The 14,194-nt window shown below is 32.9% G+C and overlaps 1 protein-coding gene across 7 annotated transcripts in view; it reads right to left on the minus strand.

Moving 5' to 3' along the window:
• LOC111428258 (peripheral plasma membrane protein CASK) overlaps positions 1-14,194 on the minus strand; it is a 74,538-nt gene that overhangs the window by 2,756 nt on the left and 57,588 nt on the right. For 3 of the 7 annotated variants that reach the window (XM_023063701.2, XM_023063700.2, XM_023063705.2), the window contains 10 exons: positions 6,070-6,261; positions 5,810-5,974; positions 4,522-4,590; positions 3,727-3,756; positions 2,943-3,041; positions 1,968-2,106; positions 1,337-1,387; positions 866-985; positions 688-810; positions 522-629 (listed from right to left, as the gene is read on the minus strand). In XM_023063701.2, coding sequence (XP_022919469.1) covers positions 522-629; positions 688-810; positions 866-985; positions 1,337-1,387; positions 1,968-2,106; positions 2,943-3,041; positions 3,727-3,756; positions 4,522-4,590; positions 5,810-5,974; positions 6,070-6,261 — 1,096 coding nt within the window. The remainder of the gene's footprint in view (positions 1-521; positions 630-687; positions 811-865; positions 986-1,336; positions 1,388-1,967; positions 2,107-2,942; positions 3,042-3,726; positions 3,757-4,521; positions 4,591-5,809; positions 5,975-6,069; positions 6,262-14,194) is intronic. The other 4 variants (XM_071199309.1, XM_023063706.2, XM_023063702.2 and 1 more) reach the window with 3 other exon arrangements.

Here is a 14,194-nt window from a genome sequence, read left to right on the forward strand (position 1 = left end):
AGATAAAGTTACAGTGTAAAAACCTCCCTTGAGCACTATATAACACCACAACCCTACTAAGTCTCAATCGTTGGGGTTTCTATTTCTTATTTCAATTGGGCGAAATCAAAAATGTAGGAAATTAGTATTGGTATCGAGGGAGCTTCAAAAACACTGCCCAGAGCTAGAATAAATTTCATAGAGTTTTTATTTGTTTCTGCTCCTATCCAAATATCACTGCTAGTATTGAAACATCCCTGTGGCGATTTAAAATTGTCCTGCTGTTACGAGATCTTGGAAGGAACTTAAATACGACAACAATTAGCACCATTCAAGCCATGCTGAGCCTGAGAATACAATGATTCGTAGAGGAGAAGTTATTCAGAAGCTAATCCACAACCTTGATTCTTTTAGATTATAACAAATACTTTGATAGAGTTGAACAAAAAATATTACTAGAGATTTTGATCTAGATTTACTATGATTTCAAAACAGCCTTGCGGAAGATGTGAAATCATAACGCAATAAAATAAGAAACTTACCATATTCTAAATATTCATTAGCGGCAATATCAGCCATCATTTCATCATGAGAAACGAAAAAGTAATTTCTACCATTTTCTTCGTCGGCTCGAGGGGGTCTTGTCGTATCTAAAATTGTAATTTTGTAATGAAAAAGTGGTTAAAGATTTTTTATGAATTAATTTACGTGGAATGGGGTACGCGTATTGATCGGGATGTTTCGCTATAAGGGTATTTTTTATATGTCTTCGCCCTACGCCGTGGGCTCCTAATAAAACTAAGGTTTTTCTTTGAAACGCAGGATCCGTCACTGTAATTTCAATTTGTATTAGAATTTTTTTTGTTGGTGATAATTTTTTTCTTACTAGGCAATTTGACGACTTCCTCATAAGTAACTAAGTCTAATTGGTCAAAAACTGCGTTGTGCTTCGCCAGGTATTTATCTTTGTATTGTTTCTTCTTTCGACCGAATATTGAGCAATTGACTGTAACAAAAAATTCTTTAGACCACTTAGAATATTTTTTTTTATAATCTACAGACTACACCAGCAAAATGAAAATATGTAAGTATCGAGATTTTTTTTTGTATTTCATGTTAATTCATGCATAATAACATTTTAATTTTTTTTTATTAACCATATCTTTTTAGTATGTTATTATTTTTTCCCAGCAGGTCACAAAAAAGTTATTTATAGTGTGTAAATTGTGAGATGATGTGCAATATGGATTTTTCATGCTGCATCTATGAAAAAACCAAAAAAATCAACAAAAATTTAATTTTGTAAAAACACATTCAATTTGAAACTTTTTAAAAGACTTTGTTGCACTTTTTATACCTGTGGAACCATCGCAACCGTTCGTATGCGAAGCGCATCCATCTTCCACGTCTTCGTAAACGTCCAAAAGAAACATACAGGTAACATGTATGAGAGATTTACAATCGTGCATTAAAAAAGATGTTTAAAAAACGATAACTTAAAAAAATGCAAACCCTAAATATTTATTTAGTTAAAATTTAAATATTTTTTTTATCTTAATATCAAATTTTTACGTTTAATGAGTCGATTTAATTGTTTATTAATAATAATTGTATTTTGACACAGACAAAACATGCAATTTTCGATCATATCCAAAGTGAGAGAGATAAACACCTAATAGGTAATAACTGGTAGTAATAATAATGGACAACAGATATTCCCAATTGGGAACATGCACGGTACACAAAACACGTTGATACTTGAATAATATATGAGGGTTATGAACTGCTGGAAATGTTACACTGTGAAATGTAAAGCGACGTGTTTCTATCCACTGAAAATTAATACCTTTTCTCTCTTTTTTTAAGTACAAAACTTTCGATCGCCTATTCACAATGTTGCAAATTTATTATTAAAGTTTTAAATTTATCTAGTTAAGACTATGTAAATAGACTTTCGATAAAATGGAAATTTTATTGTACAAACTCACCTTGTTCCTGCTTAGTTTTCTCCATGGCTGCACAAGCAGCCCTCCACTCTTGCAATTCCGGGGAAGGTATCAGACCAGCTGAACCAGCCGAATTGTCCTTTCTAGCTTGCCACCAATGGTGGTCATCTTTACTAATTATCTAAATATAACAAAAAAATAAAAATGTAAGTGTTCATTCAGTATGAATTGCTGCGGTTTAAATTGCTATCAAATTCGCTTCGAATTTTTTGTAAAAACCCGGTTATAGTACAGACAATGGTGGAAGTTCTGCTAAACCCCTATTTCAGATTGAAATGAATTTTCGATCGAACAATAGGACTTATCATATCGAACATGACTAGGACTTCCAATTGTAAATTTGAAAGCGAGAATGTGTTCATCGCCGAGTTCATCCGGAGCCGATTATTTAGCGTTCATCGAAAGACGAGATCTCGACAAGAATGTAATTTTATGGTCATACTACAAAGAGATATTAAATAAATGATTTAATGAATAAACGAAGGGGTTGCTGATAGGGGCTTTTCGATTTGTTTTCGACATTTCTGCCTATTTATGTATCCATTAGGATGAAAATGAGGTTCAGCACTCAGCTAACTTCTGATGGATATCTTAGGTCTTTAATTCTTGCATTAATTAGATTTTATAGGTGTGCAGTTTGTGAAACGAAGAAGACATTGGTAAAAATTGTCTACTTCAGGATACCTAATATGTCTATAATTGGAATGAAGAGATCTTCAAGTAAAAGAAAGAAATCTTTCAAACTTCATAGCAACCATACCTATATCTCCACAGAGATTCAGAAATGTTTGCAAAAAGATGATGTAATAGACGTGCTGATGCTGAAGCTATCTGCAGCCTCAACTCTATCTCAACATCGCAACAAGAATAGAATGAATAGAATCAAACTTTTTATTTACTTTGCCAATTATTTTTATACTTTAAAAATTAATGAGTTCGTCTTAAAATTATGCTTACCTGCAGAATATCACCCGTTTTAAAAGCTATTCCCGCTTGGGCACACGGAATGAGGTCATCTTCAAGAGGATCATAATCGAATTGGGCACGAACAAAAATCTGAAAAAATTGAAAATTTAATTAAGAAAAAAACACTATTAATTCATTAATGTTTCTTAAATTTTATTTTATGAATTATAAAAAAAGAATTCATTTAATCATATACGTCATATTTAACAATAATGGAGCAGCAATACAGTTGACACAATTGAACATTAACTAAAATTTATGCCTCTACTCTGGGTAATATCCCTCATCCAAGCTAACACACCACGATAATTTAACATGATAGGAGAGCTGACCGAACGATGAAATGCATCGCGGTCTCTTCGCCCTTAACAAACTTACTGGTAAGTTAATTTGAACGTGTTCGCGAAAATCGAGGAGCCAATATCAATTATAAACTCTCAGCGCTCCCCTACCTAATCAAATACTTGTCCATAACTAGTTGGTAGGTATAAACGAGCTTCATTCGATAATTTCCAAGAGAATAATGGTTTATGAATAATACATCAAGCAAATAACATCGGAGGAGTAATTTAACTATACATATAGATAGGTTTAAATTTGAATTTATTTATAATAATTTATCATGCATTAATTATAAGAAATTGATGTTTATATAACAAATATTAATTAAGATAAATACATAACAAAAAGCAAAAGCGCTAAAAAAAGCACATCACATCACAACTTTAGACACGCAAAATTTTTAAATGTTAATAATTTTCCTATTGGTACTTACAAGAACTGGTAGCGGTTTTATCCGGAATAACTACACAGACAAAAGCACAAGATAAGTTAAAAACATAATAAAAAAAATAATATTTTCAAAAATTTTGTTAATTCATTTTTCATCACCTCAAATTTTCGAAATAAAGGCATTTACCTCGAAAATGCGAAAAATCAAAGTAATCAAAAAATAGGTTAAAATGCAGTAATTATCTAAATAGATGTGGAGAGTGAATAGCAACAGCAGCAAACAGCAACTCAGCAGTATAGATATTAGTACATTGTGATGTAACTAACGGATGCTTTCAGTGAAGTTAGCGAGATATACTCGGAACGCATATTCGACACGAATATCTGCTGTGATGAGATGTGCTTTGTGATTTACTACAGATGATAGAATCCCTTTCCAACCCTCTCTCACTCTCAATAATATCCGGCCAGTCCGCGGTTATCAAGGGCTGTTTATCACCAACAACTACCAACATGGTAATTTAGGTCTGTCTCAAATACACCTCCTCCTAAAATCCCATCCCCAAATTTTGAATATTACCGGATGCTATGGAAATATTACGTGGTTAGGAGTGGGTCGATGATCATGGGGTTTAATAATTCAAATGCACCGCAAACGCTCCATCGTCATACATAATGTGCCCCGAAAACTTGGTCATTTTTTAACTCTTGACCCCAACCAAAGCTCGTCGACGCAGCCTGACTTCCAAACTGTATGCAAACACGTGGAGGGGTTCCGCGAACGTGAGTTGAATATAGCGTGTGGAAAGTTTCATGGAACAAGAGGTAAAATTCTTACCTCACATGGCGGCGGTGCACTTCTGTACGAGGGTACTATTTTGAATGTAACTGAACCTCTTGCTTCCCTCTGAAACAAAAAATAATAAAACATAATCAACAAAAAAATCCACAAATTTTAGTTGTTTGAAACTAAGTACGAATCCGAGGAGAATTCGCAAACACATACGCCAAGACACCATAACCAACACAACTCAGCCCTACTTAGTTTAGTTAGAAACTTGGGATATTAATGTTAAGAAACTTTATTATAATATATCTGATAAAAAAATAATCTTATCCAAAACTTATCGTATTCGTTCAAAACTTTTCTTTATTACATCACGTACGATATTTTAAAACGCATAAAAGCTGTCGTAAAGTTATAGTAATACTCGATATAACTGCCCGATACTATAACTTGATATCGTTTACGACTATAAACCCAAGTTATAAGCTTCACATTTCACGTAAAGCAAACAAGCATCACAAACACAATATGTACCGTTTTTTTGAAAATAAGTTATGGCATTATGTTCAATGAATAGTACTAATTGTCAAAATTCGAAGCTAGTTAAATTGAATTACCGTTTACACAACCTCGTATTTCCCTACCATCTCTCTGTTTTGGAAATGTTTGCCGAGAAAACGAACACTAGAAACATTACACGACGGCGGGTAATTAAACAACAACGATGTTATAATGCCACTTGCCAATAAGTTTGTTCGATCTACTCAAACGTAGTTAGGTACTCATTAAGTGAATTCTCCAGTAAGGGAGATAACTACGTGGTGTAATTGATTAAAAATGTGAAATTTGATTATAATCAATGATAATTAAAATAAAGAAATTTGATTTCTCAAAAACTAACTGAGGTATCATAATAAAATAAAAAGCATTTTACAGATTATATCGGGAATTTCATATAACTCATATAACTTTTAGTGCTAGTGTTACTCTAGTTTTATTTGCTATTCAGGGCTAGATTGTTGTATTGTTATGTCGAGGTTTTGTAATGTCAAATTATATTGACATGTAAGTATAAAGTAAGTACAGTTTGTTAATTAATTATCGTACCAGACGTCATTATTACAAGTATGCAACCAATATCACAATATTGGTATTGCAACACGCTATTTGCGTATGATGCGTATTGCACTGTTATATTGGTTGCATACTTGCAATGATGACGTCGAGTACGATAATTAATTAACGCAATATAGGTACGCCCTGGTTTCTATGGAAATATATTATTGTACATTGCATCTTAAGTGAAATTCACTGTATACAAAATAATATATAAACTTACGAGAATTTTTTGAAGTGCACTGACGGACTGATTCATAACCGGGATGCCGTTGATCTCGCGGATTTCGTCGCCCACGTGGAGCGTTGCCTGTCTGTGAATCATGCCGCCGTGCATTATCCTCGCAACGATGCATTTTCCATCCTCGTTCATTTTAAGCGTGATGCCCTGAAACGAACCGAGACGAATCGAGGATTAAGCGTTTCCAGCCTCCGGGGGTTAGGCATGCTTGGAAAAAGGGGGTCACGAGAATTCAAACTCACCATCGGTTCGTCCGTGTTCTTTTGAAACTGAACCAAACGAACGCGGGTCACGTTCTCCATTTCGACGTCGCCGTTCGGACCTTCGAGGTCTTCACCGCCGTTTAAATACGGTAGAAGAGGCGGAGGTGTTACCCTCATTGCGTCTTCCCCGTAGATCTCGTGGGCTACCACGTCATGGGCTTGTAGAAGTGCCTGCAAAAAATATTTTTCATAAAATTTCGGATTAAAGAATTAAAAGTTACTTTTATGAGTTTTGTTGATTGTGTTAACGTTCACAAAGGACTTATTAGTGAGAATAGTATTACAGAGAATTTCATAATGCAAAAATATAAATATATACCTTTGATGTTTTAGTACTACATAGTTATAAACCTAATTTTGCGTTATAATTTATGTTGTGCTTTTGTCGTATATTTAATTTCAATTCGTTTTTGTGGAATGATTAAAATTGATTATTTTTATACATTTTCTTGTAATTTTAGTATACCAATAAACTCATTATTGTTACCGTTGTTAGTAACATAATCAATTCAAGATGAAAATGAGATTTGTGCGTCCGATGTTATTAAGTTAATAAGGCACCCCAAGTTAAAAGATAGAAGCTGACTTATTAAATTATCTCGGTTTACAGCTCTAAGGGGAGAAAATAGCAAATTTTACTTCCATCTGTGTTGGAAAAGTAAATTTGCGTCTCGTTTTTTTTTGGTCTAAGTTAATTAAGCAAGATTGATTATTCAAACTTCCCACGTAAGTTCGTTAGTGCGAGAACTAGTTATAACAAAGGGGTAAAAGATATCGGACTCCAGTATTTATGAGTAAAACCGTAATGGAACTTAATTTATTTTCCAAGCTTGCGAAAGCCACCTGTTCTCTTTATTTAAACGACTCGATATTAAAATTAAATCCTTAGTCATTTCGAAATTGTATGGAGGCATTAACAACTGAGAATTACATTTCTTAGAATATAGAAATATTCGATTCCATTTCACACCATATCGTCTACTTTGTTTTCTTTCAATACATTCGTTCTCTCGAGATTACCTTCTTTTGTATGGAATTGGAATTACTTCGGAAACTTTTCTGTCCGTGTGTTTTCGTTCGCTCTCGCGTTATTTACCGGTGCTTTGTTTTCGGTTCCATCAAACTCTCTTCTCCTCGTTATTTTTTTAAATACAGTATTCGTTCATTAAAAAAAATAACTTTGATGAAGCTTTTGATGGATAGATTTTTGGAAGCTGGTTAAATTAACATTGAGTTTTGAAACTTTCTAGAAAGTAGTTTCGTAAATACATTTCCTGACTGCTTTATAAATGACAACCCTAACTAGTTTGCTCTGCACTTGAAGTGGCTTGATTACACGAAGCAATAAACACGCCAAAATGGGAATATCCAACGTGTATTAAATAGAAAATTTGTGGAAGATATGAAATTTCGTTTCTAAGTTAATTAATATTTTAATTAATTGCCAACAGTTAGCACTTTTTGAATGAATCACTCGGCGTTAATATATACTGTCATAAATTTTAATGTCCAATCATAAATCTAATAGTGTCAAGTTAATTGGAACCTCCTAAGCTCAATACAGAGCAACCTCATCTGGTTGACAGATCTATTAATTATTTTGTTGTAACGAGTTAACATGATCTTCTCATTAACGTTTCTGCACGGTATATAATTACTAACACCATAAATATTAAATATTTTAATTAACCCAACAATAAATAATGCATTACGAAGAAAAATTAATGGTAATTATTTATTATGCAATCTGGATAGTCTTTGGAGTGTTGTGAAAAATAGTTAGCAGGGATTAAAACAACTCAACCCAAGCACGATCTTTTTCTCTTTTGATGAAGCCGCACTGTTTACAAATCTTCATTACAAAGATCAAAGGTGAAAAGGTTTGTATAGGTACGTGTAATATTGGTAATGGCTAACTTTTTTTTTCTGGGGCACATACACATATTCCGTCCATAAATCGATAACGTTTCGTTAAGATATTACTAAAATGAATTTAATAAATGTAATAATATTAATGACACCCATCATATAATTTCAAATGAAATTAAATTCATAATCTATTATAATCTGCTTTTGTAGACAAAACGACAATTAATTAGAGGATATTGTCTTGACTTTGTCACAACAAATACAAACCCATTGTTGTGATTTACCATCTGGGTTGTTATAATTAATGACACCAAGCAAAGTGGTCCTACCTAAATAATACTCTTCTTGGCAGTAAAATAACTTTCCCGTCTCGTTTTTATTGTTTCATCGACACAAACATGTTCGGGATTATTTACGGCTCTCTAACGAAGTGTTAACGAACGTCAACATTTTCCATTTTCAATTTTAACTATGCGGCTACAAGACTTTTGAAAGCTTCAGGTGTGTTCTGTGTGCTATTCAACTACACGTGACGTGACTTGATTTATGGCGTTATTAAAGTAGTGTTTTGCTGCCGCCGAGCACCGTCTCGTGTGCGTCGCAGCGTTTCACATTCAACGTAAACTGTGTTGGATGTAGATTAGTTAATAGTTTTTGGTGGTTTTAAAATAATTTCCGGTTTGATGTTGAAATTGTACGCGTTTCCAATTTCCATTTCTAGTTAATATTATCAAACCGATCCTATTAAACTGTACACATATTAACACCTTCATTTAGAAATTTGGACATTTCGTTTAAACATTGTAATTAATCCCTTTATTAACGAAACTAAATCAAGAATTGTGCTGTACCGGCGAATTTCTTATTAAAATGAGCTCGAATAAATTTATCGTCATTAAATTTAAGTGAAGCACGTCCCTTGTGCAAGTTTAAACTCGACCGGTTCGTCTTTTTCCCTTTTAGATGGAACCGAGAGTTTGAAATGCGTCTGAATGTCTTCTCCCTAACGGTTTGATACATTCGTGTTTGAAAATTAAAGTACCAGAGTCGATAAAACTCGACGTTCATAAATTCTTGATTAGTCTCGGAGATTCCGAGCACTTACTTCTCGCATTATTTTCAATTACTCGCGCTTGAGAACATGGCAACGCTGCTACCTGCATCTGTGACAACCATCTCAAAGCAGCTACAATTTCCTCTTCTTTGTCTGTGATTTCAAATTTGTTAACGAATATTTTGAGTTTATACGTTCTTAACGTAATAAATATCATTCCTATCTAAATGAGTATTAATAAATAATGTTTAAGTGCGAAACGAGCTCCTTTTGTCGTCCATTGTTGTGTTGGTATCCGTAGAAGACAATTCTAAAAGCCAACAATAGCAGTTACATTATTCACTTAGTTTTTTTTTTGGGTATCAATTTACATAAATAAACAGCGGGGTCCCTGGAAGTCTTAGAATGGAAGTGTTGCTTGTTTCCTGACGGGCAAGATTACATTATCTTAAATCTCTAATAAGCAGTTTTCTTTACCTTTTTTGACTAAAAATTTACCACAATTTTTAGCTTCCTTGTAAAATTTTGTTTTGGCTTCCAAAATTGCTCCCAACAAATTGGATATTTTATATCCCCAGGGTAAAACCCTAACCAGTCCCTTAAGTATTATTTAGTGATCTACATCTCAATTTAAATATTCCCTGGGTGATAGTTATTTTAATCTTGTTCTAATTTTGAATGATCTTAAAACTTGAAATTTGTAAAGTATAAAATTGAAATTGTTCAAGTATAAAGAAAAATAAACCTCATCATAAACTCACGCGATATTTCTGTATCCAAACCAATAAAACTGTCCAGTTTGATAGCTTTGATGTATTGAACCAGAGCTAAAACTCAACCCCGATACCTTTCAAAAACCTAAAAACCCTGAAACGTTCAACTACGGCAAAAAAATCGACTGGAACGTCCAGTCGTAAGCGTTATGCCTTTGGGGAATATCTCGTGTTTGCATTTAATCCCGATTTTCTCGATAGACCTTTTTCGGGTCAAATCATTAGGAAAATACTCAAAATTCTCAACGCCAAAATTCGTTATAAATCAAAAAACGATCCTTCAGAAGCTTTATTAGATCAACAAATTGCGATTTCTAGAAGTTAAAGAGGAATTTCAACTTTATATAATTCCAACAATAAGTTACAATGAAATAAAGGGAACAATAGATACAATTGATAAAATATCGTCGTTTACTTCTAAAACTCGCTCTCTTCTTCACGTTTACAAATATAGCAGATATATTTTCGCAAATACTATATTTCGGGAAATATCTCGCTGTAAGTCATAATTTTATTATTATTAATGAATAATAATAATAAAATAATCAAAATCTTTATTTACATACAATAACATTCCGGTCAAAATGTAGGACTTACGTAGCACAGCATTCTTGGTAGTTTTCAGATTCCTTTCGACGTTGGTGGTGACATGCCGAGTTTTTTTTCGCCCACGTAGCAGACAGTGCTTGCTATTCGGAGCACTTTACACGTCTCTACGAGGAAAATGTTCCAAGATTTGTTTACATGTTCCAGTTTTTCCTGAACCTATTAGAGACAAGAAGGAGTTTCACTCCCAGGAGAATGTCTTCGCGGCTAAAGTGCCATTAACGTCACTTAACAGTTCCAGCCACGAGGTTTTCGTTTCTAGTGGTTCCCGTAATTACACATTAAGTATTTGGGCGAGATATTAAAAAGAAATCTGAATGAAGCAATATAAATAAAAATGAAAAACGAAAAAATGTAACCAAAGAAAAATAGGAAAGTAATAACGCTTTAAGTAGGAAAATTCTTGCTGTTTTGTTGAAAGAAATATCTGTGTTTATTAAATTTTTTTGTGGTTTTGGTATTTTATAATTTTAGTTGAAACCTTTAAAATATATAGCACGTATCAATTTCCATATATGGAACGAAATGATTTGCGGTTTCTCGTTTTATAGTTTTCGTGCCAGATTCACAACGACGTACAATGCATAAGGATTTGGATTTCTGAATCGATTCTGCCGCGATAAAATTGAATAAATTTTCGGTGCAAGTATAAAAAAACATTACGGGTTTATTTTTATTCTAAAAAATTCCATAAATATTTAACGAATTAGCGCGCCAAATTTTTTTTTTCACGCTAAACCATTAGTATAATAAAACTGTCTATTAATCTGATATATTCTCGCATAGATAATCCGATGCAATTAATTTGCATTCAAATATTCAACTATACATATTTATCAGTATAGAGTTCTATTTTACAATGGTTCATTTGCAGCATGTTCAGTTTTCGGTGTTAATGTCAAGTGTTTCTAAATTAGGTCACTCTCGAAAATCTATTTATCGCATAGGACACTTCCATTAGAACAACTTCCGGTTGTCGCGAGAAAGTCTTTATTATGGTATTGGTTGGGGACCACCACAAAATTTAACCCAATAAACTTAGTTTCCTGATAGCGACGACGTTGTACCACCAGGAACTGGTCCATTGTTCTTGGGCGATATTTAAGCGCATAATACGAAAACCGCATTCATTTCACGGATTGTATTATATTCTCACAACTTTTGAGTACTGACTTGATTTAATTAATCGAAACCAGTACAGCTTAAACTAAAAGGTATTGATTTTCTTTTGTAGATTCCTACAAAGCTTATAACGAAAAACTCCTTGAATTTTGAATGTATAAATCGAGATATAAATAAAACTTGGAATTTCTAATTAAACGTCTTATTTTCATTTGGGTTGATGTGGTATTAATGCAATGAAATAATTAACAAGTTGAATTCCTTATCATTCATTTTAGAAAATGAAATAGTCGAAACTTCTTAAGTTTTTCAATTTTAGTTCCAACTTTCTTTATGAAATATTAAGGGAAAAATACGACCATCTATTTAAGATTAAATCTATTTTAAAGAATTGGAATTGACAATCGCTCGAAAACTTTGGCTAATTGGAACCCTTTGATTTTCCATAATTTTACCAAGTTAATCAGAATCCAAGAAAATTTCCACACCCTTTTATTTCTGTCGATTCCTCCCTATTATTATGCAAATGTAATCTGACCGATCGAATTTAACTAGATAAAGGAAAATCCAATAGCCACGAATTTTTTTTTAGATTTTTATCTTTTTATTTTCACGTACACAAAGTTTTATACGACCTTCCCAACAAAAGTAAATGCTGCTATAAAACTTCTTTTATATCTTATCATGTTGTTTTCTCTCCATCGTTCTAAGAAAAACGTTTGTATATTCAAATATGTAGATATCCCTTCGACCACAATATTCGACGTAATGCAATTGACAGCTTGAATGCATATTCGATGTAGTAGGTCTAACTAAATCCACATCCATCTAATATCCTGTACGTCAATCCACTAGATGTACTAATATATTGAATTTAATAACATAAATTCAATTTACAAACACACAAAACATTATAATAATAAGGATTCAAAATAACATCGATTTTAAATTGTCTTTTAAAAAAGTTTTAAAAGCTTATGACATCGTTTTCGAAACTGGGCCACAACAGAGATCATTTCGTGCTCGATAACTTTCTAGTCACGACATGAAACTGGATAATGTAAAATCACCTTTCAAAATAATAAATCTAACTTTGCGGTACGCGAGGAGATTTCGAAACTCAACGTTAAAGATTTTCCACGTAATTATTGTTTAAAGATAAATTTCATTTTGTTTATACCATTCATGTCGGTGAGAAATTGCAAAAGATAAAGAGATAATGGAGAACTCTAAAACATGCCCTCAAACTTCGCGAATAGTAATTTCGGTCTGCGTATCAAGAGGAAGTTATGAAGTTTAAAATGGTTATGAATGAAGTTAAATTATGGTGTTATAAACTCTTTGGATATTGCAAATTTTAGAATGAGAACTACATTTTTAGAACTACATTTGTGATCTTTATTTTTATGGGATATCTTTTTAATCATTAATATAATTTAATATTAAAAAAATGTGTGTCGCTAAATTTTGAAGGAAATGTCAATATGATGATCTCCATGATACTTCTACCTCAGGTTGAAATACGTAACCTATCTCCTGACCTAATGAGCAATCTAATGTATGAACAAGATATAAGGAAAGTAGGATTGGTTGTGTTGGGTTTTGTTGGGTTGGGTTAAGTTGAGTTGAGCTCACCAAAAGAATGGGCTCTCGATGCGTGACTCAACTCTCCATCAAAAAATATAATAGAGAGCAAAAAAATATAATAGAATAGAGAAGCAGGACGATCATTCATCAAGGAGGAGATGATGAAGACCCTTGCCCAGCTGAAAGCCAGAAGGTTTCCACACTCCTGGACAAAATAGCAGTTTTTCCCTTCCATAACACAATCTGTAGGTGCCACAAATAAGCCAGGGCAAATTTTCTCCTTCTCAGTGCCATAAAAAAAGGATTGGGTTGAGTTAGGTTGGTTCATGTATAAAAAATTAAAAGAAATTTAACATTTTCAATTAGAAACCTTATTCTAAAATTAAAAGTAAAGCTGTTAAAATAAAATTTTTAAGTACTTTACAGATAAAATTTGTTGGTGAAAGAGAAATGGTTTTTGAACATAGAGAACTAAGGTTTTGGGGTTAAAATGAATGGGGTTTAGTAGTAGGAGGGAAGGATTGTGGCATTTCTCGTTTTCTCGACTCGCAGAGGTATTAAAACGTCAAAGCATCCGGGAGTTGTACAAAGGACCCGAAGAAATATACCGCCATAACGGCGTTAAATGTATCGTGTTCGAACCCGAACGTCGGAAAAGCCAATGATAATTTTCGGAACATTTGTAACCCGAAAAATTAATTCTGATCAATTGCAAAAAGGAATTAAATAAACACATTTAGCTTTTTTTGTTTTCCAAGGTTATTAAGCCGAAAATCACACAAAAATACGACTAAAACCATAAAAAAAAGCCTAAAATAAAATTTATTATCAGATGTGACTCGAATGGAAGTACCCTAAAAAAACAGTCAATGTGTGTTTCTCGAATTCTAATTCGAAATCGTTTTATGTGGGTTTTTATATCTTAAATTAATTTGCGTTATCAAAATTGATGTTTATTAAGTCTAGACTGAAAAGGAACGTGATGGATCACGTTAATTTTTATATTCAAAAAGTGATGAATTGTTTTAATAAATATTTAATAAAAATATTGGTGTAAAAAAAATTGGGGTGCGATAAAAACGTAGGTCGCATT

This window comes from Onthophagus taurus, chromosome 10 (genome assembly GCF_036711975.1).
Source record: "Onthophagus taurus isolate NC chromosome 10, IU_Otau_3.0, whole genome shotgun sequence".
Classification (NCBI taxonomy): domain Eukaryota; kingdom Metazoa; phylum Arthropoda; class Insecta; order Coleoptera; family Scarabaeidae; genus Onthophagus; species Onthophagus taurus.